The sequence below is a fragment of the Mercenaria mercenaria genome, chromosome 4 (assembly GCF_021730395.1).
Source record: "Mercenaria mercenaria strain notata chromosome 4, MADL_Memer_1, whole genome shotgun sequence".
NCBI lineage: Eukaryota > Metazoa > Mollusca > Bivalvia > Venerida > Veneridae > Mercenaria > Mercenaria mercenaria.
This window is the reverse complement of record NC_069364.1, coordinates 50,815,511-50,838,582: the sequence shown is the minus strand read 5'-3', so window position 1 is coordinate 50,838,582 and position 23,072 is coordinate 50,815,511. Positions and strand designations below refer to the sequence as shown.

The following is a 23,072-nucleotide window of genomic DNA, read 5'->3' as shown; positions in this document are numbered from 1 at the left end:
GGTGTGGTGGGTGGTAATTTCGTGTCTATTACACCAGCTGATTGAAACATGTGAACTGCCCGAATGACTCCGAATAGTGTTGTGACGTCACCGACAAAAAATGTGCGGTTAAAACCGAAAGATTCCAAATAGACATCAATTATACTTTGTTACTTCCCTTGATCTAAGGCTAATTTGCTTACGAATGACATAAGCGTCTATTATTGTTCTCATCATGACAAAAAACAAAATTAATTCTTGCCTAAATAAACGCGAGTTATTTCTATTCAGAAAATAATCGGTATTACTTCATATATGCCATCATTGAAGAAAATCATGGTCTTGGTTTTCATTAAAGAATTTCAAAACTTTGAAACTAGACATCATTGTCAATTAGAATTAGTCTGTGTTTTCAACAATTTCAGAATGATAAGAATGGTAAGCAATGTACAACTCCATTGATTCTGAAACATTCCCCAAAGCCAACTACACCATCAAGAATAGATAGTGTAAAGAAAAACTCATCAGTACCTTTAAGCAGAACTCCAAGAGGACCTCCTGTAGATCTTGGGAAGAAAAAGGTAAGATAACAATCAAAGAATCAATGAGTAACTCCGTGGGCAAAGGAAGGATTTGGGCATTGAAGCTGTAAAGGAGTGGGGCGAGCATGTCACCCTCCTAGTGTTCAAAAGTTAAGTGTGTTCAATAAATGCAGCCAGACGCTTTAAGGTCAAAGTCTAGAATGGTATTAGCAAGGTCTGTTTCTTGTCTTGTTATATATCTGATCATCTGAACGATGAACCGTGATAAACTAGACCACAAACCACAAAGAGACTTTGATTGTTTCCATTCTTACATGATCATTGAAATATTTCTCTTACCGGTTCACGCATCAACTGTTGTTTATCGCAGAATATACAGAACTTGACTTTCTTCTTTGTTTAACTGGCAGTCAAATCCAGCCATGTTAGAATTGTGATATAGTTCCTTCACATCTGAACTTAAAGCATGATTTAATTTAAGGATAAATGACTAAATGAGATAGGTTATTTCTTAAACATTCAGCACAAGATGATTTGTCACATGCAAGACCCAGGTCATATAAAAATTCAGTTAACTGATTCAGTCAGTTTTTCATGTCCTGTCCATTTTCACAACTATAAGGTGGCATGTCCCTTGCCGTACCCCTAGCTCAGAGGTCAAGATCTGACAGGTTCAGTCCAAATGTTCTCTTGTGAAAATGTCATTACTTAGAGGACACTCTCCTTAAATCTAACATGACATGGGACGAGGCGTCTGTGTCCTATACACACATTGCTGGTCTTTAAAAAAGGACCAGAAATGAATTTACTTTTACTATTAAATATGTTTTACTTCAGAAGACGCATAAGGCAAAGGAAACTGATATAAACATGCTTGCTGATGATGAAGAGATGCCTCTGTTAATAGAAGACAGTGTTAAGGTAAGTTTTTTGTCAGTTTGCATAGTCAAATGCTGTTGATGTATTTCAGTTTTATCATGCAACTGCTATGAAAAAAGCCCAATAACGCTTGTTGTTGTATTTTTAGCTCACCTTTCACAAAGTGACAAGGTGAGCTTTTGTGATCGTGTGGCGTCCATCGTGCGTGCGTGCGTAAACTTTTGCTTGTGACCACTCTAGAGGTCACATTTTTCATGGTATCTTTATGAAAGTTGGTCAGAATGTTCATCTTGATGATATCTAGGTTAAGTTCGAAACTGGGTCAAGTGCGGTCCAAAACTAGGTCAGTAGGTCTAAAAATAGAAAAACCTTGTGACCTCCCTAGAGGCCATATTTTTCAATGGATCTTCATGAAAATTGGTCAGAATGTTCATCTTGATGATATCTAGGTCAAGTTTGAAAGTGGGTCACGTGCGGTTTAAAACTAGGTCAGTAGGTCTAAAAATAGAAAATCCTTTTGACCTCCCCAGAGGCCATATTTTTCAATGGATCTTCATGAAAGTTGGTCTGAATGTTCACCTTAATGATATCTAGGTCAGGTTTGAAAGTGGGTCACGTATGGTCAAAAACTAGGTCAGTAGGCCTAAAAATAGAAAAACCTTGTGACCTCTCTAGAGGCCACCTTTTTCAATGGATCTTCATGAAAATTGGTCTGAATGTTCATCTTTATGATATCTAGGTCAAGTTCGAAAGTGGGTCACATGCATTCAAAAACTAGGTCAGTAGGTCTAAAAATAGAAAATCCTTTTGACCTCCCCAGAGGCCATATTTTTTAATGGATCTTCATGAAAGTTGGTCTGAATGTTCACCTTGATGATATCTAGGTCAGGTTTGAAAGTGGGTCACATATGGTCAAAAACTAGGTCAGTAGGCCTAAAAATAGAAAAACCTTGTGACCTCTCTAGAGGCCATATTTTTCAATGGATCTTCATGAAAATTGGTCTGAATGTTCATCTTTATGATATCTAGGTCAAGTTCGAAACTTGGACACGTTCGGTCAAAAACTAGGTCATTAGGTCAAATGATAGAAAAACCTTGTGACCTCTTTAGAGGCCATATTTTTCAAATGATCTTCATGAAAATTGGTCAGAATTTTTATCTTGATAATGTCTAGGTCAAGTTCAGAACTGGGTCACATGAGCTCTAAAACTAGGTCACTATGTCAAATAATAGAAAAAACGACGTCCTACTCAGTTCAAAACTGGGTCATGTGGGGACAGGTGAGCGATTCAGGACCATCATGGTCCTCTTGTTTGGTTATTTTGTCAGTGACCTGATAACAAAAAATGGTCCTGCCCATATTGCCGAACTAGTTTTTACATCAATTCCATTCCAGATTCAGTTTTATTCTAATTCAAAAAGTATTTTAGCTAAAATTGCCAAATCTCACAATTATTAATTACCACATGTCCTGTCCTCTGCTCACATTTTATACTCTCCCCCTTTATTTAGTAAAAGCTGTGTTTTCCCCTTGAAAATTAGAGATTTTTGACTGTATCTAAGTAACCTGTTGATGGATCTTCATGAAACTACACAGATGTAGATCATTATGGGGCTATGGTGCCTGCAACGTTTTCATTAGAATCTCTTCTGCAACTTCAGAGTTATTTAAGAAATAATTTTTAGCAAAACTGTGTTTTAACACTATTTATACATGATGGGCAGTTATAATCACGTTGAATGTAATAATTTCACAAGGTCGTAGCCCGAGTGATTTATTTCGTACAACGTATAAACACCAGTGTGTAAATAGTGTTAAAACACGGTTTTGCTATAAATTATTTTGATTCTAATACTTCTTTTATTGTAAATTTTAGGTCAATTTTGTGATAGAACTTTTTTGTCGCTGATGTATGATGCCAAATGGTAGGTCGTCATGCACCGCCTGGACCGGAAATGGTAATACTTCTTGCAGAATAGTTCAATGATGGCGAATTATTCTGCACAGCAAATTACCAACTCGGTGTGTGTGTGAATTAATCGAGATTAATGTGTTATGTGACATTTCGTTTTAAGCGTGTTTTAAGTAAAATATTTGATAAAATTTTAAAAGAGCTATATCTCGTTGCATACATGGCGCTAAATATCACGTCGACATGACATCAACATAATATTGTTGTGATGATTAAAACATTGCCTTGTCATATTAGAATGCTCGTTAATTGCTTTGCAATCAATAAATTCACACATAACAAAGTAATTAATCCATTGATGGATCTTCAAAAAATTTAATACAGATATAGATCACTGTATGGCAGTGGTGCTTGCTCGTCTTTCCTCAGGATTTCTTTAATAACCAGAGTTATTGCCCTTTCATTGTTTTAAAGTTTATAAATTTACACAAAAACCTATTGATGGATCTGCATGGAACTTAATACAAACATAGATCACTATAGGGTAGTGGTTCATGCAGAACTTTTGTCAGGATTTCTACAGTAACTGCAGAGTTATTGCCCTTTAATTATAGTCCGGTCATTCACAAAACAATATATATGGTAGGGGATATAGATAATAATAATCTGTCACTGGATATAGATGAAGAGGGGAATATCCAGTTCAGGGGGTAACTGTTTAGCAATAACACTGAAACAGTTACCCCGAGAGCCAGATATTCCCATTTGCATCTAAAGCCAGTGGTAGATTATTTTTCTTGCATGATGTATTTTATAGATTATAGACTAAAGAAAGCGAAATAAAATACTTTGTAGCACTCTTTTTTATTGTTGCATATTTAAACAAAGACAGGAAATAAACACCCGTAAACAGGTGACGTCATGATGTTTGAAAGTTAAAATTGTCATTAACAACACAAGAGTCGTCTGGCAGCGAGTTGCCAGATGGGTTTTGCAGGCATGGGTAAAATCACCAGAAATGCAAGTCCGGTGTGCAAAAATCACTGAATTTGCTTGTCAACTTTCAAAGTACTAGAATTTTTTTGTAACCCTTAACCAAAGGTTCTGGTTGAGGTATTGTGATGGTGCTGTCTGTCATCTGTTGTCAGCTTTTTGCTTTAAACAACCTCTTCTGATCAGCCACATAAAAATTTGTCAAAGTTATGGACCAAACTTGATCAGTAGCACCCTTGGTTGGACTTCTCTCAAGTTTGTTCAGATAGTTACACAATTTTAGGCTGCCTAAGAAAAAATGCAACTTCTAATGAAAAAAAGAAATAACTTCTAATGAAACTGCTAAATGGATATTAACAAAATTTAGTCAAAAGCATGGTCAATTGGTCAAGGCTCTCCTCAGGTGAGCAACTTAGACCCATTTTGGCCTCTTGTTGAATGAAAACCTACTTGCAGATGGTCAGTTATTTTCCTTCTATTAAGTTCCAGTACCAATGGCAGTAAATATGACAAAACATTCCCCTTTGGCAGGAGGCTTTAATTGCTTGGCAATAGTTTTGTTCTTTCCTGTGGGCAATAGTTTTGTTCTTGGCTGTGGGCAAAAGTATTGTTCTTGGTTGTGGGCAATAGTTTTGTTCTTGGCTGTGGGCAATACATTTGTAGTATATTTCCTTGGCTGTGGGCAATAATATTGTTCTTGGCTGTGGGCAAAAGTATTGTTCTTGGTTGTGGGCAGTAATTTTGTTCTTGGCTGTTATTGATGGTATCCATTGAAATTCCTACGGTTACTGTATCAAACTCCTGGAGAGTGAGTAGGCAAATGGTTTACATCATCAGGCAGTCTGTTTGCTAGGCTTACCTGGAAACTTTATGGTGTCAGTCGTGTCTAGTATATATTCACAAGTGTTTTTCTTTTTTACAGGACAAGAAAGAAAAAACATCTTCTGTAAGAAAAACACCAAATAAAAGTGCAGGCAAGTTTTTCAAGAACAGTCCAAAGCAGCGAAAAGAGGTTAAAAGCAGCGATATGTCTTGGTTTGAAAACGATGATATTTTTGGTTTCGCTCTAGAAGATTGATGAAATTAAGGGATTTTTGATCAGTAACATTCAAGATTTTTATGAAAGGTGATTGTTTTGTGCAAGATTTACATATCTCAATATTTAATATCAGTTTTTCCCCAGCATAGCAGAAGTGGTAGATGACTACAGTTCTTTGTTTTATATAACTTCTGGACTGTGATTTTATGTAAAGACGACTTGAATCAATATAAGGCTATTATTCATTGATTTTGCTTTATAACTACGTTTCTAAACTGGGATTGTGAAAGGATCTATCAGAAATTATTGGCTATTCTTACAAACATCGCCTACCAATTTACTGAAAGTTTGTATGAGAGGCTGTATTTTGTGTAAATCTTGATGTGCATGAATACATTTATACTGAAAATATCACCATACCATATCAAATGCAGGAGGCACACCAAAGTGGATTTAATTCAGAGTTCTAACTGGATGTTTGTAAATAAAACTTTTATCCCCATCCTCTGGGGGCGACATATAGTAATTGCTGTGTCGGTCCATCCATTCGTTCCCATTTTGTGTCCAGTCTGTAACTGTCATCCACCAAGAGATTTTTGTAGGGACTATGTGTCATGCCTAAGAACTGGACCCCTAGCTCATAGGTCAAGGACACACTTGGAGGTCAGTGGTCAACAGGCCTTTTTCCTGTCCGGTATGTAACTCGACCAACTTCTATGTATTTTAATATTACTTGGCACAAACGTTCCCCATAATCAGATGATGTGTCATGCATAACAATCCGGCACCAAGTTCAAGGTCACACTTGGAGGACAAAGGCCAGTAGATTTTTACTATCCGGTCCATAACTCTGTCATCCGTAAGGGATTTTAATATTATGTGGCAAAAATGCATCCCATATTATAATAAGACGATGTGTCCTGCATAACACCCAGTCCGTTTAGCCCAAAGGTCAAGGTCACACCAGGTCCTGCAGTTTTTCTTTCTTTTCAGGTCCATAACACTGGCATCATTGAAGCGATCTTAAAATTACTTGGCATGTTTTACATGTTTTTTCATATTAAGACAACATGTCAAGAGCAACACCAAGATCCCTAGCTCAGTGGCAAGGTCAACTTAATTACTGGAGGTAAAACGTCAGTGTTTTTTTTACCTGTCTGGTCCATAACACTCTCATCCATGAAGGGATTACTATGTTACACAGCACAAATGTATCCAATAAAGATAATAAGACCATGTGTCACCCACAACATCCAGACACTTAGCCCAAAGGTCAATGTCACACTAAATAGTCAAAGACCAATATGTTCATTCCTGTCCGACCCATTTCTGTCATCCATCAAAGAAGTTTATAAGGATCTTACATACCTGCCTGTGTAAGACCGGTTTTTCCCTACCCGAGGGACAGTGTGGAATGAAAAACCGAGCGTTAGCGAGGTTTTTTATCCAAACTGTCCCGAGGGTTGGAAATAATATTACTTGACACACATTGTTCCCAATAGTGACACTACGAGTCGTTCGAAAAGTGGGATCATTAACAGAGTTCATGGTCACACTTCGAGATCAAAGTTTAATAGGTTCTTTCCTGTGTGGTCCATAACTCTGCCATGTAATATCTTTGGTACACATGTTTGCCATTATGAGACAACTTGACATGCACAACACTCAGGCCCCTAGCTCGAAGATCAAGGTCACACTTCGAGGTCAAAGGTCAATAGTTTTTCCCTCTCCATAACATATAGGTTTTAAAAAATTGACGTTGTTTACCCAGATATCACTTCCATTTAAATGAAGCAGTAGATTCTATGGGGGCACTTTTTTTTATGTAGTTTCTTGTTTTAATAAAAAAAAACTTACTTTAAAATGCTTTATGTATTTCTTATCTTGAAATGGCCTATTTCAGTAGTGAGAGCGATCTTATTTACCAAGATTTATGGTAACTTATACCTGTAATAGGTGTCTGAGTTGATGAAAAAAATACCGGTCATGAGAATATAATGTGTATTCTAGACATGTTAGATATTGACTTATATTGTATAGTTTATATTTGCATATGTTGCTAAAATGTATTGCTAGAAAAATGTAGGAGATAGCTTTTAATCTTAGGGAGATACTACATCATTTTGACCTGTGGTAAAACTGTGATAATTTCTTCATACAATAGTGTTTCAGGGAACTCATTATTATTTAGCATATCTGTTATACTGAACTTGTCTGTAATATTGTTGTTTTGAATTGTTATAAATAAAAGAGGAATTCAGTATTCTCAAATTTGGTCATATCTCAACTATTTTGTTAGATGGAAGTCTATAAATTCAATAAGTCTGTGTTATGAATATTTTTCTGTGCACATCGAGTCACAGGGAACGCCTGGCACCAGTTTTCATTAAATGCACGGGGACGTTGTAATTTGATGACATTGACAACATCGATCATTGCATTTGAATTATGCATTATATGGCAGTGTTACCTCGAACATGCATATGTGAAGAATGCTGCGATAACAGCGCGAGAGCATGTTAGCTCGTCTGTTAAAAAGCCCCCGAAAACGACAAAACAACAGTTTATGGTAGCATACCAGTCAAAATTGACAGAAATTTTAGATAAAAATATTTGCTTCAGTGCTCACAAAGTGTACATCAGATGCGGTTTTTTTCACAAGTGGGTCAGTCACGAGTCAAAATTAAGTAAAATATATGACCAAATTTGAAAGCGCTACTTTTAGATGCATACATGGTGCTAAATATCACGTCGATGTAACGTCAATATAATATCGTTGTGATGATTTAAGCATTGCTAGTCACATTGGAATTCTTAATTAAATATAGTTTTGATATAGTAATATTTTCTTTTATTACATACTCGTTTCTATTCCCCGTTAAGTTACACTGGTACCGGAAACGTCAATATTTTTCCATACACTGACGCCTGAATTTCATATCGGGTGCGTGACGTAATTCAGTGTGTTGTTGCACTATTTTTTTCTATTTCAGTTTTGTCAGTCCTATTCAGGCTATTGAACATTTGTTAGACGCAATCATTACGTCGTTTTAAACGTCACATTTGACTTAAGCAAGTAGTGTAGGCATTGAATATTTTGATTAGAATCTTTAATAATTAACAAACACGCATAATCGCCTACATTTTCGTACAAAGGGCTTCATATTTATAAACAAAACGTTTTTAAAATATCATTTTCAAGTTTATTTAAAAACATCATGACACATTATGTGACATATCAAACTTAAAATCATAAAGTGCATTTATATGACAATCAAAATAAGTATTTACAATGCAGTATATATACGTACAAAATGACGTGGCCTTTGTTGAATGGGAGTAATGATAGATAAAATCAGTTTAAATCGTCAAACATGTAAAAGTAGAAAATGCTTGTAAGATAATTATAAAATGATTGTAAGTATACATCCACAAAAAAATGATCTATAAAAAATTAGAATATTTTAGAAAATGTTCCATAAATTCTAAACTTTTTCAAAAATAATTATTCAAATTAGTAACTTGATCAATCTGAAATTTCCAACTACAACATGATTCGTGTAATGGGTCATCAAAGGCAGCGTTTTTCGTTCTTCTTTATGATTTGATGTAATCTAGATGATATTGTCCTCGTCAGTGTATAGACTAGGTGTATATGGGCACATCACATCCATGACCTGACCCCATTTGAACTGTACAGCCTTTTCTTCCCAGCCAAGCTCTGCACGGTTGTTAATAAGACGTTGCTGAAAGAGTACCATGGCGTATGATTTAAGCAGTGGTCGGCTAAAATAATTATTGCTTAATTGCTTAGAAAAAGTAAAAACCTATGATTTTATGACATTTTTAGTTTTATCCGAAATTTTCATACAGATAATTTCAGTTAATCTCCAAACGAGTTTTGATCACGGTATACAGTGCCTTGTGTCCATTAAAGGTGCATGCTGCTCAGCATTATTACTCTGTCTACTCGCGGTGTAAGCAGCTGCACAGAGAACCGGGTATAAAACCTCTTGGAAGATGTGTAGTTGTGAGAATAATTACCTTAAACTTTATGTCTTAAGAATGTTAAACAGGAAATATCGGCGGACATCAACGTATTCAAAAGCATTGTCACTGAAAGGTTAGGTTGATACAAATCAGAAAAGTGGGGTATCATTCTGTAAAAATGCAAAATAGGGTTAAGGTACCTGTGCATTGCACGTCAAATAACTACAGCGAATAGGTATGTGCTGTTTCAATCCGTTCCCGTTAGTGGGTAATATGATACCAGCTTGCTATATCGAAAAGGGACCCATTATTTTGTATAGTTGCAAAATAGAGTTATGGAACCTGTGCATTGCGTGTCAGTTCATTAGAGCGAAAAAGAGTAAGATTGCAATCCATTTCCATAAGCCGCACTATGAAACTAGCATATATCTAAAAACTTAATCAATATTGCTAAGTCGACAGAGGGGCAAAAGTTTGTAAAAATGCAAACTTGTGCACTGCAAGTCTGTTCATCACCTTTGCACAAATAGCCATTACCACAACAAGTGGTTACTAAGATACTAGCTGACACACAAAAACAAGAGGACCATGATGGTCGTGAATCGCTCACCTCTTCCCACATGACCCAGTTTTGAGTATGACGTCGTTTTTTCTATTATTTGACATAGTGACCTAGTTTTTGAGCTCATGTGACCCAGTTTTAAACTTGACCTAGATATTATCAAGATAAAAATTCTGACCAATTTTCATGAAGATCCATTGAAAAATATGGTCTCTAGAGAGGTCACAAGGTTTTTCTATTATTTGACCTATTGACCTAGTTTTCGAAGGTACGTGACCCTGTTTTGAACTTTACCTAGATATCATCAAGGTGAACATTCTCAATAATTTTCATGAAGATCTCATGAAAAATATGGCCTCTAGAGAGGTCACAAGGTTTTCTATTTTTATACCTACTGGCCTAGTTTTTGACCGCACGTAACCCAGTTTCGAAATTGACCTAGATATCATCAAGGTGAACATTCAGATCAATTTTCATGAAGATCCATTGAAAAATATGGCCTCTAGAGAAGTCAAAAGATTTAAATAATTTTAGACCTACTGACCTAGTTTTTAACCGCAGTTGACCCAGTTTCAAACTTGAACTAGATATCATCAAGATGAACATTCAGACCAACTTTCATACAGATCCTATGAAAAGTATGGCCTCTAGAGAGGTCACAAGGTTTTTTTATTATTTGACCTACTGACCTAGTTTTTTAAGGCACGTGACCAAGTTTCAAATTTGACCTAGATATCATCAAGGTGAACATTCTGACCAATTTTTATGGAGATCCATTGAAAAATATGGCCTCTAGAGAGGTCACAAGGTTTTTCTATTTTTAGACCTACTGACCTAGTTTTTAACCGCACATTACCCTGTTTCGAACTTGACCTAGATATCATCAAGATGAACATTCAGACCAATTTTCATACAGATCCCATGAAAAATATGGCCTTTAGAGAGGTCACAAAGGTTTTTCTATTATTTGACCTACTGACCTAGTTTTTGAATGCACGTGACCAACTTTCGAACTTGACCTAGATATCATAAAGATGAACATTCAGACCAACTTTCATACAGATCCCATAAAAAATATGGCCTCTAAAGAGGTCACAATGTTTTTCTATTATATGACCTACTGACCTAGTTTTTGACGGCACGTGACCCACTTTCAAACTTGACCTAGATATCATCAAGATGAACATTCTGACCAATTTTCATGAAGTTCTCATGAAATATATGGCCTTTAGAGAGGTCACAAGGTTTTTCTATTTTTAGACCTACTAACCTAGTTTTTGAAGGCACGTGACCCATTTTCGAACTTGACCTAGATATCATCAAGGTGAACATTCTGACCAATTTTCATGAAGATCTTGTGAAATATATGGCCTCTAGAGAGGTCACAAGGTTTTTCTATTTTTAGACCTACTGATCTAGTTTTTGACCACACGTGACCCAGTTTCGAACTTGACCTAGATATCATCAAGGTGAACATTCTGCTCAATTTTCATGAAGATCTTGTGAAATATATGGCCACTAGAGAGGTCACAAGGTTTTTCTATTTTTAGACCTACTGACCTAGTTTTTGATGGCACGTGACCCAGTTTCGAACTTTACCTAGATATCATCAAGATGAACATTCTGACCAACTTTCATAAAGATCCCATGAAAAATGTGACCTCTAGAGTGGTCACAAGCAAAAGTTTACGGACGGACGGACGGACGACTGACACCGCGCGATCACAAAAGCTCACCTTGTCACTTTGTGACAGGTGAGCTAACAACGCCAACGTACGGGCGAGTGCAGCAGCTCTATATATTCTTCAAACTAAAGGTTAAGTTAATGACTATTTTAAGGTGAGTACTCAGTACTGGCAGTCGGTCTCAATTTGAATTGGAATTCCAGTTAATTCTGCGATCAAAATTCCAATTTCAAAATCAGTAGAGGCCAAAATATATTGTATGTTTGGATAGTGGGTTCGGAAGATTGAAAACGGTTTCCAAAATAACTTGAGAACGCTCCAGTCAACGTCTCCAAACGTCGTATGATGTTTGCATATTAGTCAGCAGATTTAAAGTCAACGTCACGATGACCTCGAGGCTGAAAATGGGTTTCAGTCAATAATTCTGATATGGAAAGAAATCATGTACATTTCAAGTAAAACACGTGACAAACTGGATAATTTTGGAGGTCCAAAGTTCGGCCAATAACTAGAGAACAGTTTCATCTAGAGGTTACACTATACCAATTCAGTTCCTTCTTTATTTCATATAAACAAGGAAATCTTGATACTAGTACCCCATTTTCAGTACTTCAGAACATTTCAATGATATGAAAAACATATATAGTCATTTAGTATAACATGTCTTCTTACCAAAAATACGAAAAGGTTTAGATGTTATGTTATATATAAGAAAATAATACATTCTCAAAAACATCACCCTCTGAAAATATTCCCATGAAAATTGCAGTTTATGTAGACATTTTCTCAATGAATAAAACTAACAAAGAATAAAACCTGGAAATTGACAATGAAGATGGTCTAGATCTAATCCAAAAATATAACTGCCACATTCTCATAATACTAGATTTCATCAGCAGCATGGAACACTTCACATGTGACACTGAGTAGTCACTTCCTTTTTATTTTTTGTGTAAATTGCCTGTGCTCAGTAGATGACCCACATATGCTATGTTATCAGTGGCCACAGCATACTAGAAACCGAGTTAAATCCAGTATGCCACCACGGAACATGTGTTTACAAATGAAACGACACTTGTTTTTTTTTCACTTATTACCTTGTATTAGATTATAAATATCTTGGCACTGTGAATGGTATTACTTACAGCCTCTAGAATAGGAGATCGAAGCGTCTGCCTCCTGAAATCCCTCCAGTCTAACGTACTAAACCATCTACAATAACAAAAGACGCAAATGTATTATGTATATGAGCGGCTAACCCGACGAGGGTTGACACATATAACTATCGAACGTTTCTGCATATTCCCTTAACATTATGTAAATAACACAGGCCAGCGAGGGTGATATCTGAGAAAAAAGCGCCCCTAGTGTTATTTTTCGGCAGTTGACAATCCTTACTCGCCTGTGTTATTTGTTTGATTATGCCGAAAATCAGATTTTGAGATACATTTGTATATACCAAACGAAAAAGTTTGTATGTATTAGACCTAAGAATATGACATCATCGTTTGTTTTCTTCGAAATCGAAGGACTCGCAAGTTTTGAGATGTTTATAAAGTCGTCTGATCATCAAATTGGAACGCTTGACGACAGGGTGTTATATATAAAAAAAAAAAAAAAAAAGGCGCGCTAAAATGATAGACGTGGTCCGCACAATGCAGCACCTAGGATGACCTGACAAAAATCTCAGTGAATGTTTTAAATAATCAGCGGTGATCTTCACGTCAACTGTAATCTTTTTCTATTGCAATTTTGTTATGTTAATCTGCTTCGGAAAACACTAAATTTAAAAAAAAAATAAACAAAACTACCAGATAATTAGATTCATACTTGGATAGAATTTAAAAGCATTCATCCAAAGATAATGGATAAACTGCGGCCGAAGGACTTACTCTTCGTAAATGAGGTTACTCCTCTCTACACCAATCCAGAAACGCTCTTTGGGGTTCCTCCTGAAAAATAAAGATCACCAAGACAAGTACGATTCAGTTAATTCAGAATTTATCAAAGCTATAATTAGATTATATTTTAAATGTCTAAATATTCATTTCCTTAGCCTCCAAAGCTTTAAAACTTGGAACCAGTCGACTTTTCTGTTTTAACAGACTTTCAAAAGAAGAGAACAAGCCTATGAATTCATCAAGAAATCAGTTGAATAAGACTTGCTATGTTTTCTCATATAATTTGCAATACAACTACATGTACAATGTAATTTAAACAGTTGCATGTGTTTGGATGGACCCTGAGTAGCGCCGAAACGACTTCAATGTAGCAGCGCGACGTATGACCCAAAATTATGACAGATATGACATTTATAGAAAATATAGACATGAGCAATACCTAAGACAGGAATCTATGAAGAACTCTCCGGCAAATGAGAATAATTCCGGATCATAGATCGGTCTGCATGCTCTCTGTATGTTCTGTAAGGTTTGTTCCCGGGTTTCACCGTCAAACGGCGTCCTAAAGAATAGATCGGTCAGACGTAAACAAAATTGCGCTTTAAACTTTCAAAACTAGAAAACTTTTTACTAAGGTTTGGTTCATTTTAAAGTTTCACTTGGTAGGATTACATAATATTTCTCATTCACTATCAAATCCGTAAGGTTCACAGTAAACAAAGCTTGATTTACAAAATTCGGAAAAAAAAGTTTACAAAAAAGAGGGCCATAAAGGCCCTATACCGCTCACCTGTTATCATTGGACTTTAAGGACAAGAAGGTCAAAAAATCATAATCAAGATCAATCAAAAGTATTATGAGAAAATATAGTTGAAATTTTCTAAAAGTTACTTTAAATAAAATTATTTTCAAATCAGGCCAGTAGTTTCATACAATAAGTTTTCTGTATAGCTATATGGGAAAATGAGCCCCTCCCAAAGGCGGTCACTTTTTCAATGAATCAAAATTGTTTGAAGGAATTTGGTAGAGGGTCACCCAAGAAACATTTGTGAAAAATTGTTTTGAAAACGGACTAGCAGTTTCTGACAAAAAAGATTTTCAAAGTTCTATATAGGTATATAGGGAAAATAAGCAAAACCCCTTGGGGGCCATGTTTTTCGCTGAATCAAAATTATTTGAAGGAATATAGTAGAGGGTCACTCAAGGAACACTAGTCTTGTGTAAAACTGTTTTGAAATCCGTTTTCTATATTGTCCAAAGGACAGGAACATCAAAGGGAAGAAATTTAACCAAAAAGAAAAAAAAATTCTTACAAGATACAGATATGTCAAAATACACCTAAAAATTGGAGGTACCATCCATGTTGTACCACAGAAAAGTGGTCTCTGTTTTTCCCTACGGCCAATAATAAAAAAAGTTACTAAATAAGCTATTTATAGTAACATAAAAGGGAAGTAATTAAATAAAAATTATTGTAAGTGAAAAAAGAAGGATCTGCCAAATAAAACAAGAGCACTGCAATGCAACGCAAATGCAGAGCAATATACACACAAAACAAAGTCATATGACCTTTGACCCCCTAAATGTGACCTTGACCTTGAAGTGAGCCATCCAAAACATACGCTCTGCACGTCGTTTCGATGAGGTGAACATTTGTGTCAGTTTTCTTTGAAATCCTTCAAGGGGTTCAAGAGTTACAGAGCGGAAGGGAAATTGCTAACCAACAGAACATAATACGTCCCTTCGGGCGTATAAAAAGGAATCGAGATCTTATGGTGATACAAGTTGTGTGCAAGTTTGGTTAAAATCAAATCATAAATGAAGCTGCTATTGTGCAGACAAGGTCAAAATAGCTAATTTTTGCCCTTTCAGGGGCCATAACTCTGGAACCCATTATGGGATCTGGCCGGTTCAAGAAAAGAACCGAGATCTTATGGTGACACAAGTATTGTGCAAGTTTGATTAAATTCAAATCGTAAATGAAGTTGCTATTGTGCAGACAAGGTCAAAATAGCTAATTCTGGCCCTATCAGGGGCCATGACTCTGGAACCCATAATGGAATCTGGCCAGCACAAGAAAGGAGCCAAGATCTTTTGGAGATACAAGTTGTGTGCAAACTGGTTAAAATCAAATCATAAATGAAGCTGCTATTGTGCAGACAAGGTCAAAATAGCTAATTCTGGTCCTTTCAGGGGCCGTAACTCTGAAACCCATTATGGGTTCTGGCCGGTTGAAGAAAGGAACCGAGATCTTATGGTGAAACAAGTTTTGTGCAAGTTTGATTAAATTCAAATCAGAAATGAAGCTGCTATTGTGCAAACATGGTCAAAATAGCTAATTCTAGCCTTTTCAGGGGCCATCATTCTGGAACCCATAATGGAATCTGGCCAGTTCAAGAAAAGAACCAAGATCTTATGGTGAAACAAGTTGTGTGCAAGTTTGGTAAAAATCAAATCATAAATAAAGCTGCTATTGTGCAGACAAGGTCAAAATAGCTAATTCTGGTCCTTTCAGTGGCCATCACTCTGGAACCCATAATGGGATCTGGCCAGTTCAAGAAAGGAACCAAGATCTTATGGTGATACAAGTTGTGTGCAAGTTTGGTTAAAATAAAATCATAAATGAAACCACTATCTTGCAGACAAGAAATTGTTGATGCACGCACACTATCAAATTCTGGCCCTTTAAGGGGCAATGACTCTAGAACCCATGATGGGATCTGGCCAGTTTTCGAACGGAACCGAGATATCATGCCAATACAAGTTTTGTACAAGTTTGATCAAAATTGCTTGCAAAATATGGTCTCTATCGTGTTAACAAGAAATTGTGGACGGACGGACGGTCTCTATTGTGTTCACAAGAAATTGCGGACGGACGAAGGGCGATCACGAAAGCTCACCCTGTCACTACGTGACAGGTTAGCTAATACTAGTAACACAAACTGAAATTACCATCCAGTGATGATTTCATAGGCCATACAGCCGACACTGAAAATGTCTATTGCTGTATCACGGTTACCACGGAGATGTTCCGGAGCAACATATGCTGGAGTATAGGCTTCGTTACCCTCCATATCCGATTTGTCTGTCATCTTCACAAAACCAGTCTACAATTAAAACAGTATAACCTAGCTTCCGGTCAAAGTTTGAGGATTACGAATGCTCCCGCTACGTAATGTTAAGACTCAGAAATGCGTGTACTTCCAACTCTCATCATGCACAATAAAGTCTTATGAAAAGAAACTACCAGAAAGCAGGCAACTATTGGTGGATGGCGCAAAGGACACATGTACAAAAGAATCCTTGATAACATGTTAGAATCGAAATAATATATCTCATAGAGCGATTTGCTCTTGCATATCATAGTCAAACACATCTATACATGTAGTAAAGAAATAAATTAAAAAAAAATAATTATATACAAATGTATATTAAGTAAAGATATAAAATAACTGTTAGTCGTTCAGATGCGTATAATTATATCTTGAGGGCGCAGCCCTCTTGATATAATTCTTGCGCATCTAAACTCCAAACAATGATTTTATTCAACGACAAATCACTAACTGAGACATATTATTTCTTAACTATATCGTTTTCGAACCCAAAATGCCACTTTGATATTTGAAGGAGGCCAGGTCTTACATGCAACGCATTGCCTTGATATAGTGATAATTTTCGCCAATTCATTGAAATTCCGCCATAACTACGAAATTTTGGGCTGGACATGAACAGTTTCCATTATTAAATACAGGAAAATGGACCATTAAAAAGTGTTATCTTGATCACCGAGCCACGTGTCTTGTTCGGCCGGACACGCATTTCCAAACATGATATGTAAAAATTACAAATGGCGGTGCAGAAGGCTAGTTTGGGGTATCAGTATGAAGAATATCGGCACCTCGCTGATTTACGAGCAATGTGCCATGAACATTTATTTCTTTACTATATATATAGATGTGCAACACATCAAGACCTTACCAAAACTGGATAACCGAGAGCGTTGATAAGCACTTTTGACGGTTTAATGTTGCCATGGACAATCTCGTGCTGATGCAGAAAGTCGACGCCAATTAGAACACCCGCCGTGATAAACTGCGCGTGTAGTTCACCGATCACGTGACGGTTTCTGTCACGTGACAGTAGTTTTTGGAGGTCACCGAAGCTGTGGAATATGCTCATGAACCAGAGCTTGCCATATGGTCCAGTCATGCAGTCGCTAAATCTGAAAATTATGATGGAAAACTAACGTGTAAAAAAGTTTGCGATGAAAAAAATGACAACGTTGAAAAACATTAAAGTTTGTAATAGGGTCTATAATATTTAATAATAAATGATCTGGCTCCGTGTTCACAAAACATTTTTTCGGTCTCGGCTGAGTTTGAGTTTGACATTTTAATATCAATTTTACTAAAACTTCAAGGTTAAATTCAAACTGAATAGCCACATGAAATTAGTTATTAACTTAAAATTTAGCTTTTTGACATGCTGTTTAGATAGAAATGACAAGTTTCATTATCAAACTCAGATGAGACTGAAAATGTTTTGTGAACACGGGTTCACAAAACATTTTGGTCTCAGCTGACTTTGAGTTTGAAATTTTAATATCAATTTTATTAAAACTTCAAGACTTAATTCCCACTGAAACTGACCATCAGTACTGAAAACTCATTTGAAAAAAAGTTGTTAACTTAAAACTTAGTTTTTAACATGCTATTTAGATATAAATGACAAATAAAGTTTCCTTTTCAAACTCAGCTGACACTGAAAATGTTTTGTGAACACGGGACCAGGTTATTTATTTAAGTATTCTTATACATTACAACAAAGAAAGTTTTTTTGTTTTTTTTTTTTCATTTTTTTAGTATACAATTACTCGGGGAAGCATGTCACATTCTAAATGTAGTAAGTCTGGCTGAAGATATAAAATTTACTAGCCCAAAGTCATGGGGTACTGCTAACTGTAGAGAGGAACAACTATTTACAAAATATATTTTAGCAACTGCGACACGCTGGAAGAGGTTAAGTACAAGTCATTTACCCTAGAACGAAGTACGAGTTGCCCATATGTGCCATATCTAAAGCGTTGATTACGTCTGCCAGTTCTTCATTGTAAACTGTCAAGACAACCTGCTTGTTCTTGAAGGATGCCTAAAAAAGATGCAAACCACTCAAGTATTATGTAACATTTAACATAATTCTTTATTACAAATATTGGGCGTTGTTAACTCTAGATCCCGCACTTCATTTATATATTTTAAACTTTGTACAGCGTTTGGTTTTGATACTGAGGCAGTTTCAATAAAATCCATGTCAGTATTAGGCTTACAGGACAAATGGGGTGGTGAACCAGGGGAGAAAATTTGAAACAACATCAAGATTAAACGTGCTCTGATCCCTTCTCTTCTTTATTTTAGGAGTGCAACACATGATAAAATGCATTCAAATATGACTCAAGTGTTTTGTAAGTTAAACAAAGAACGAAGTCAAGCGCTGTACAACAGTTGAAATTAGGACAGGTAATCATTTGACGGCAATTATCCGCATGACGTATGGCTCATTTACAGACTTCCAACAATAAACAACGCCTAGCGCTGAAGATATCATTTAATAGGTTCTAATTTACACACGTTCTGTGAAAATTTAGTACATATTTCTTCATATCTATCATCTCTTAAACGAAGAAATGCAATAGAAACAGGACGACACAATATAAGTCATTCAGAACCAATTTCATCTAAAACACTAATTCCAATATGAGAAAATCTTTTTATATCGAATTATTTAAATAGTTGAATTAGATAATAAAATGCGAAGCTCTATCGAGCATTTTATCAATTTCATTCAACGAGTGTAATTAATTCAGTGTTGAAAGTCACAAATGTAATTTCCTTTTTAAGACATGCATAAGCTTTTCCTGCTGAAACATCAAAATTTCTTCTTTCTGTCCCTATCATAGTAAATTTGAGCAACGTCTCCCACGACGTCAAGAATGTGACAATGTGTAAAAATACCGCCAGTTTATTTCGCCCAAAAGAACTATGTGGAAGTTTGCAAGAAACTTTTTTTATTTGTCATTTTCAACGCTTCGTTTCATCTGCAGGTTTAATTAAACTAATTTCTAATACTTACTTTGTACTTGTTACTAAATGTACCCTTGTGCAGAAGTTTTTGCATCACTAAGCACTTCAAACCCTCCGTTTTGTACCGACTAAACATTGACCTCAGTTGACCTGTCTCAATTTGTTGCTGGAATATTTCTAACTCTGTTTTAGGCGTTCTATGTTTATATTTGCGCTGTTTCCTCCGTGCAAGCTTCTTTCTCTGTCGTTCCTTTTCCTTCTTCTCCTCAAGTTGTCTAGCGCCGTCTGCATCTATTGACGATTTGCTGCGACGGGCTCGAGACTCGTTGTTTACCGAGGATGAAGTCGTATTTATGTTGGAGCTGCTGATCTGAACTGGTGTATTTCTCAGATTCTTTGAGCCTCTTTCCGGCTGGTTTTGGTTAATTTCAGTTTTAAGTTTCGGAAACTTAGAGAAGCTGTCGTTTTTATTTCCTTTTGAGTCGCGGTCTTTTATAATATAAGATTTCTCATGAGCTGTACTTATATCGCAACCTCGCTGTAATATGGTTATTTTCTTGTCCGCAGGTAACTGCCTCTGCCATTTGTCAGCTCTACGAGCATTTCCTCTGTCAGGATATTTTCTAAGATCACTTTCAGATGAACTTACATGTGAAGAAGGCTTTTGCATATTCTGAAGAACGGGTTTGCTCGCTGGTTCTTCATCTATTTTATTGTCAACTTTATTACTTACAGTCGGCATATTAACATTTTTCAAATAATCTTTACACACAGGGTTCTCTGAACATTTCTCGACATTTTCTACGCCCTGATAAACCTGATTATTACTGTCTTTTTCCATCTTGTGAGATCGTAAACTTACACGCCTTTGCCTTTGAAAATGTACATGTTTTGCTTCACTAGCATTTCCTTTCTTTGTAGATGTCATATTTTCTATTGTTTTAGTAGTGATATTTACTTCTTTGCTTCTTGGTTCAGTCTCAATGTCATGATTCTTACTATGATGTTCATCTTTCGTGTCCAATGCAAATTTGAAAGTACTTGCTAGGATCATTTGGTTTTTGCTAGGTACAAATAGTTTCGACACAACACCAACATGTATCTCCCCGTAGCCTTTTTCTACGAAAATAATGATTTCAACATTATCGGTGTCTTCATATCCGACAAGGTTGGCTTTCGTTTCATCAGCATTGTCTGTTGTTATCTCAGTGCTTTCTTTAACATTGGGGGTCAAACTGTCATCGTTTCTATTATTATTGCCATTTTTGGCCGTTAGATTTTTTTGACGAATTTGCTTTTCACAAACGCAAAATGTTGCAACCTCAGAGTCTAGAAATAATTCGTCGTGCTGCACGTGCTGTCTGCTACTGTGACAATGATTATACACGTGCTGTCCATTATTCGAGATGTTGTGATCACTGTAATTATTACACATGCACTCTTGCTGATTTTCTTCTCTGCTGAAAATAATTTATAACTGTTGTTCAGAAGTCCATCGCCACATGTTGGACCTCCTTTCAAACTCAAACCGTTTTAAAATCTGCGCTCAGTTGAACACAATGTATATTTTGTGTAAATCTTATGCATAGTTATGATTTTTTTTTGTTTCCGCTTGAAACATGTATCCAAACGAAAATAAAATGAGATCATGAAAAACTTGTTCCAAATTAGAGTATAAATTAAACAGAATAGAAATTTAATACATGTACTCTACAATGTGCACAATAATACACATCCATATAGATTAGAAGGTATCAAATGCCTCCGCAACTATTTTTCATGCAAATATACTATACTAGGGCTACGTTTTCGATTTTCATGAATTATGTAATTCTGAAAAATCTGTAATTCTATACCATTGTGAAGGTCTCCACGGATGTAAGTAGGATCTTTTTTATTTTTAATATATCTTTATTAATGTAAATATTGTAGTTAAAAAATTCAAATGTTAGTTTTAGGCTATAACTTAGATATCCTTAAATTTTATAAAAATTCGTAAGCAAATTAGATTAAGTTCGTAACGTTTAAAATGTTAATTGGTAAAATTAATACCCTATTAAAATCGAGTTTAAGATTCAAAACTATTATACATTTAGAATATTAAAAATTTCATATCGACCCTTGCAGTTTTTTTGGAATGGTGTAACTTATATTCAGAGAGGAACCAAGAGTAGTCTTTGATACAAGCAGTAAGTTAAACCAGGAAAAAGTTACATAGTTACATAGATAGCTAAATATTTCTAAAGGTCCCCAAAAGTTACAGTAAGAACCTACTAAATTACCTTTATTCGTTTTTATCGTACGATAAAAATTCCAGCCAATCAAAACTTCGAGGTTATACATGTATGTACACTATAGTTTTGGTAATTTATTTTAAAGTTTTAATTACTGAAGGGTATTAATATCATGAGGAATCTTTAAAGCGGCGCCACCGCCTCAGAAAAGTGAAATGCTTGATCCGGAATTCGGACAAAATCCCTAGCGAACAATACTTAACCAAGGTGGTCAAAAAACATCAATATATTATGATTTATCATTCATTCTGTTAAAAACTGTATCACCTTAAAATTGTTTTTCTTTTTTCACAAATTTTTAAGGTTTTATCAAACAATATCAAAGGGACAAATTGAACAGGAGCATTTTGTACCGTTGGGAGTAAGGTGTGAGTGTGGGTGTATGCATGGGGTTGATAGAGAGGGGTGTCATATATTTTTTGTCTCTAAAGGGTCATTAAAAATATTTACGATACCTTAAATTATTTTAACTTTATGCCCATTTTTAATATAAAAGTCAGGGTAAAAGTAAATTTACGTTCAATACAAATTTCGACAAATGACTGTTTCAAAACGTACCATTATTTTTTCATGAACATATTTCTTGTTTTCTAACTAAGATGTTCTGAAAGTTGTATAATCCAACAACAAATGGGGTCAAATTGCAATAATGAATGTTCCAAAATGATGGACTATGGCCGATTCGTAACTCTTGTGGAATGATTATGACTAATAGTTCGTTCTTTTAAAATTGTCAGCAATAATTTCTCGGAAAACGCTGCCGTGGAACAAACGACCCAAACAGTCATACATACACATCAAGAGGGCCACCCCTTAAAAGTCTTAATAAACTGACATATAAGTTCTATTTAGGTCTTGCAGAAATCATGCAGTCTGTACAGGAGTATTTCATAAAATGTAATTCCTATCATTATCAGGAAATAGATCTACATAAATACATGTATTATAAATTTCTTGATTCTGATAAACAATTATTGTTTAATATTCACAAAAAGTACTTATGAAAGCCTAAGAGTCAACAATTTCATTTCAGAAACGTGAAAACTACTTACACCAACGATGCCATTTTTCTTCTCAAGTTGTAAATGATGATGTCTGACGTGTTTACTTCCATCGACGTCATAAGACGTCAACGTTTCCCGCCAGTCAATACAGTAATCCAAGTGTTGCCTTTTTGTTTGTGTGGGCAAAATTTGAAATACATTGAATACTTCA

General features: G+C 35.7%; 2 protein-coding genes across 4 annotated transcripts in view; one reads left to right on the top strand and one right to left on the bottom strand.

Moving 5' to 3' along the window:
- Window positions 1–7,608, top strand: part of LOC123551661 (interaptin-like) — a 69,899-nt gene extending 62,291 nt beyond the window's left edge. Inside the window, exons 29-32 of one of the 2 annotated variants that reach the window (XR_006686452.2) lie at window positions 405–560; window positions 1,359–1,442; window positions 5,229–6,296; window positions 6,618–7,608. Coding sequence is in view for 1 of the 2 variants with exons in the window: in XM_045340740.2 (XP_045196675.2) it covers window positions 405–560; window positions 1,359–1,442; window positions 5,229–5,384 (396 nt within the window). In the remaining variant the exon portion in view is untranslated. Of the gene's footprint in view, window positions 1–404; window positions 561–1,358; window positions 1,443–5,228 lie in introns of both variants that reach the window. The other variant, XM_045340740.2, reaches the window with a different exon arrangement.
- Window positions 7,609–8,525: 917 nt separating this feature from the next.
- Window positions 8,526–23,052, bottom strand: LOC123551660 (uncharacterized). Of its 2 annotated transcripts, none has more exons than XM_053541132.1 (9): window positions 22,910–23,052; window positions 19,613–21,020; window positions 18,522–18,631; window positions 17,462–17,705; window positions 16,436–16,590; window positions 13,923–14,045; window positions 13,475–13,534; window positions 12,728–12,794; window positions 8,526–9,091 (listed from the first exon to the last, which is right to left on the bottom strand). In XM_053541132.1, exons 1-9 carry the CDS (start codon window positions 22,978–22,980, stop codon window positions 8,960–8,962), a joined length of 2,370 nt encoding a protein of 789 aa, XP_053397107.1. In that variant the 5' UTR covers window positions 22,981–23,052; the 3' UTR covers window positions 8,526–8,959. The 2 variants fall into 2 exon arrangements, with proteins under 2 accessions (XP_053397107.1, XP_045196674.2); XM_045340739.2 differs by having other exon boundaries at window positions 19,613–21,023; window positions 22,910–23,005.
- Window positions 23,053–23,072: the final 20 nt, after the last annotated feature.

Bases quoted from the DNA above. Each gene is read 5' to 3' on its own strand.
- LOC123551660 (XM_045340739.2), bottom strand. From the start codon at position 22,980: ATGACGTCGATGGAAGTAAACACGTCAGACATCATCATTTACAACTTG. The intron at 13,535-13,922 runs GTATTGCTCATG...TTTATTTTTCAG, and splicing joins TTCATAGATTCCTGTCTTAG to GAGGAACCCCAAAGAGCGTT. The intron at 12,795-13,474 runs GTAAGTCCTTCG...TTGTTATTGTAG, and splicing joins AGTAACCTCATTTACGAAGA to ATGGTTTAGTACGTTAGACT.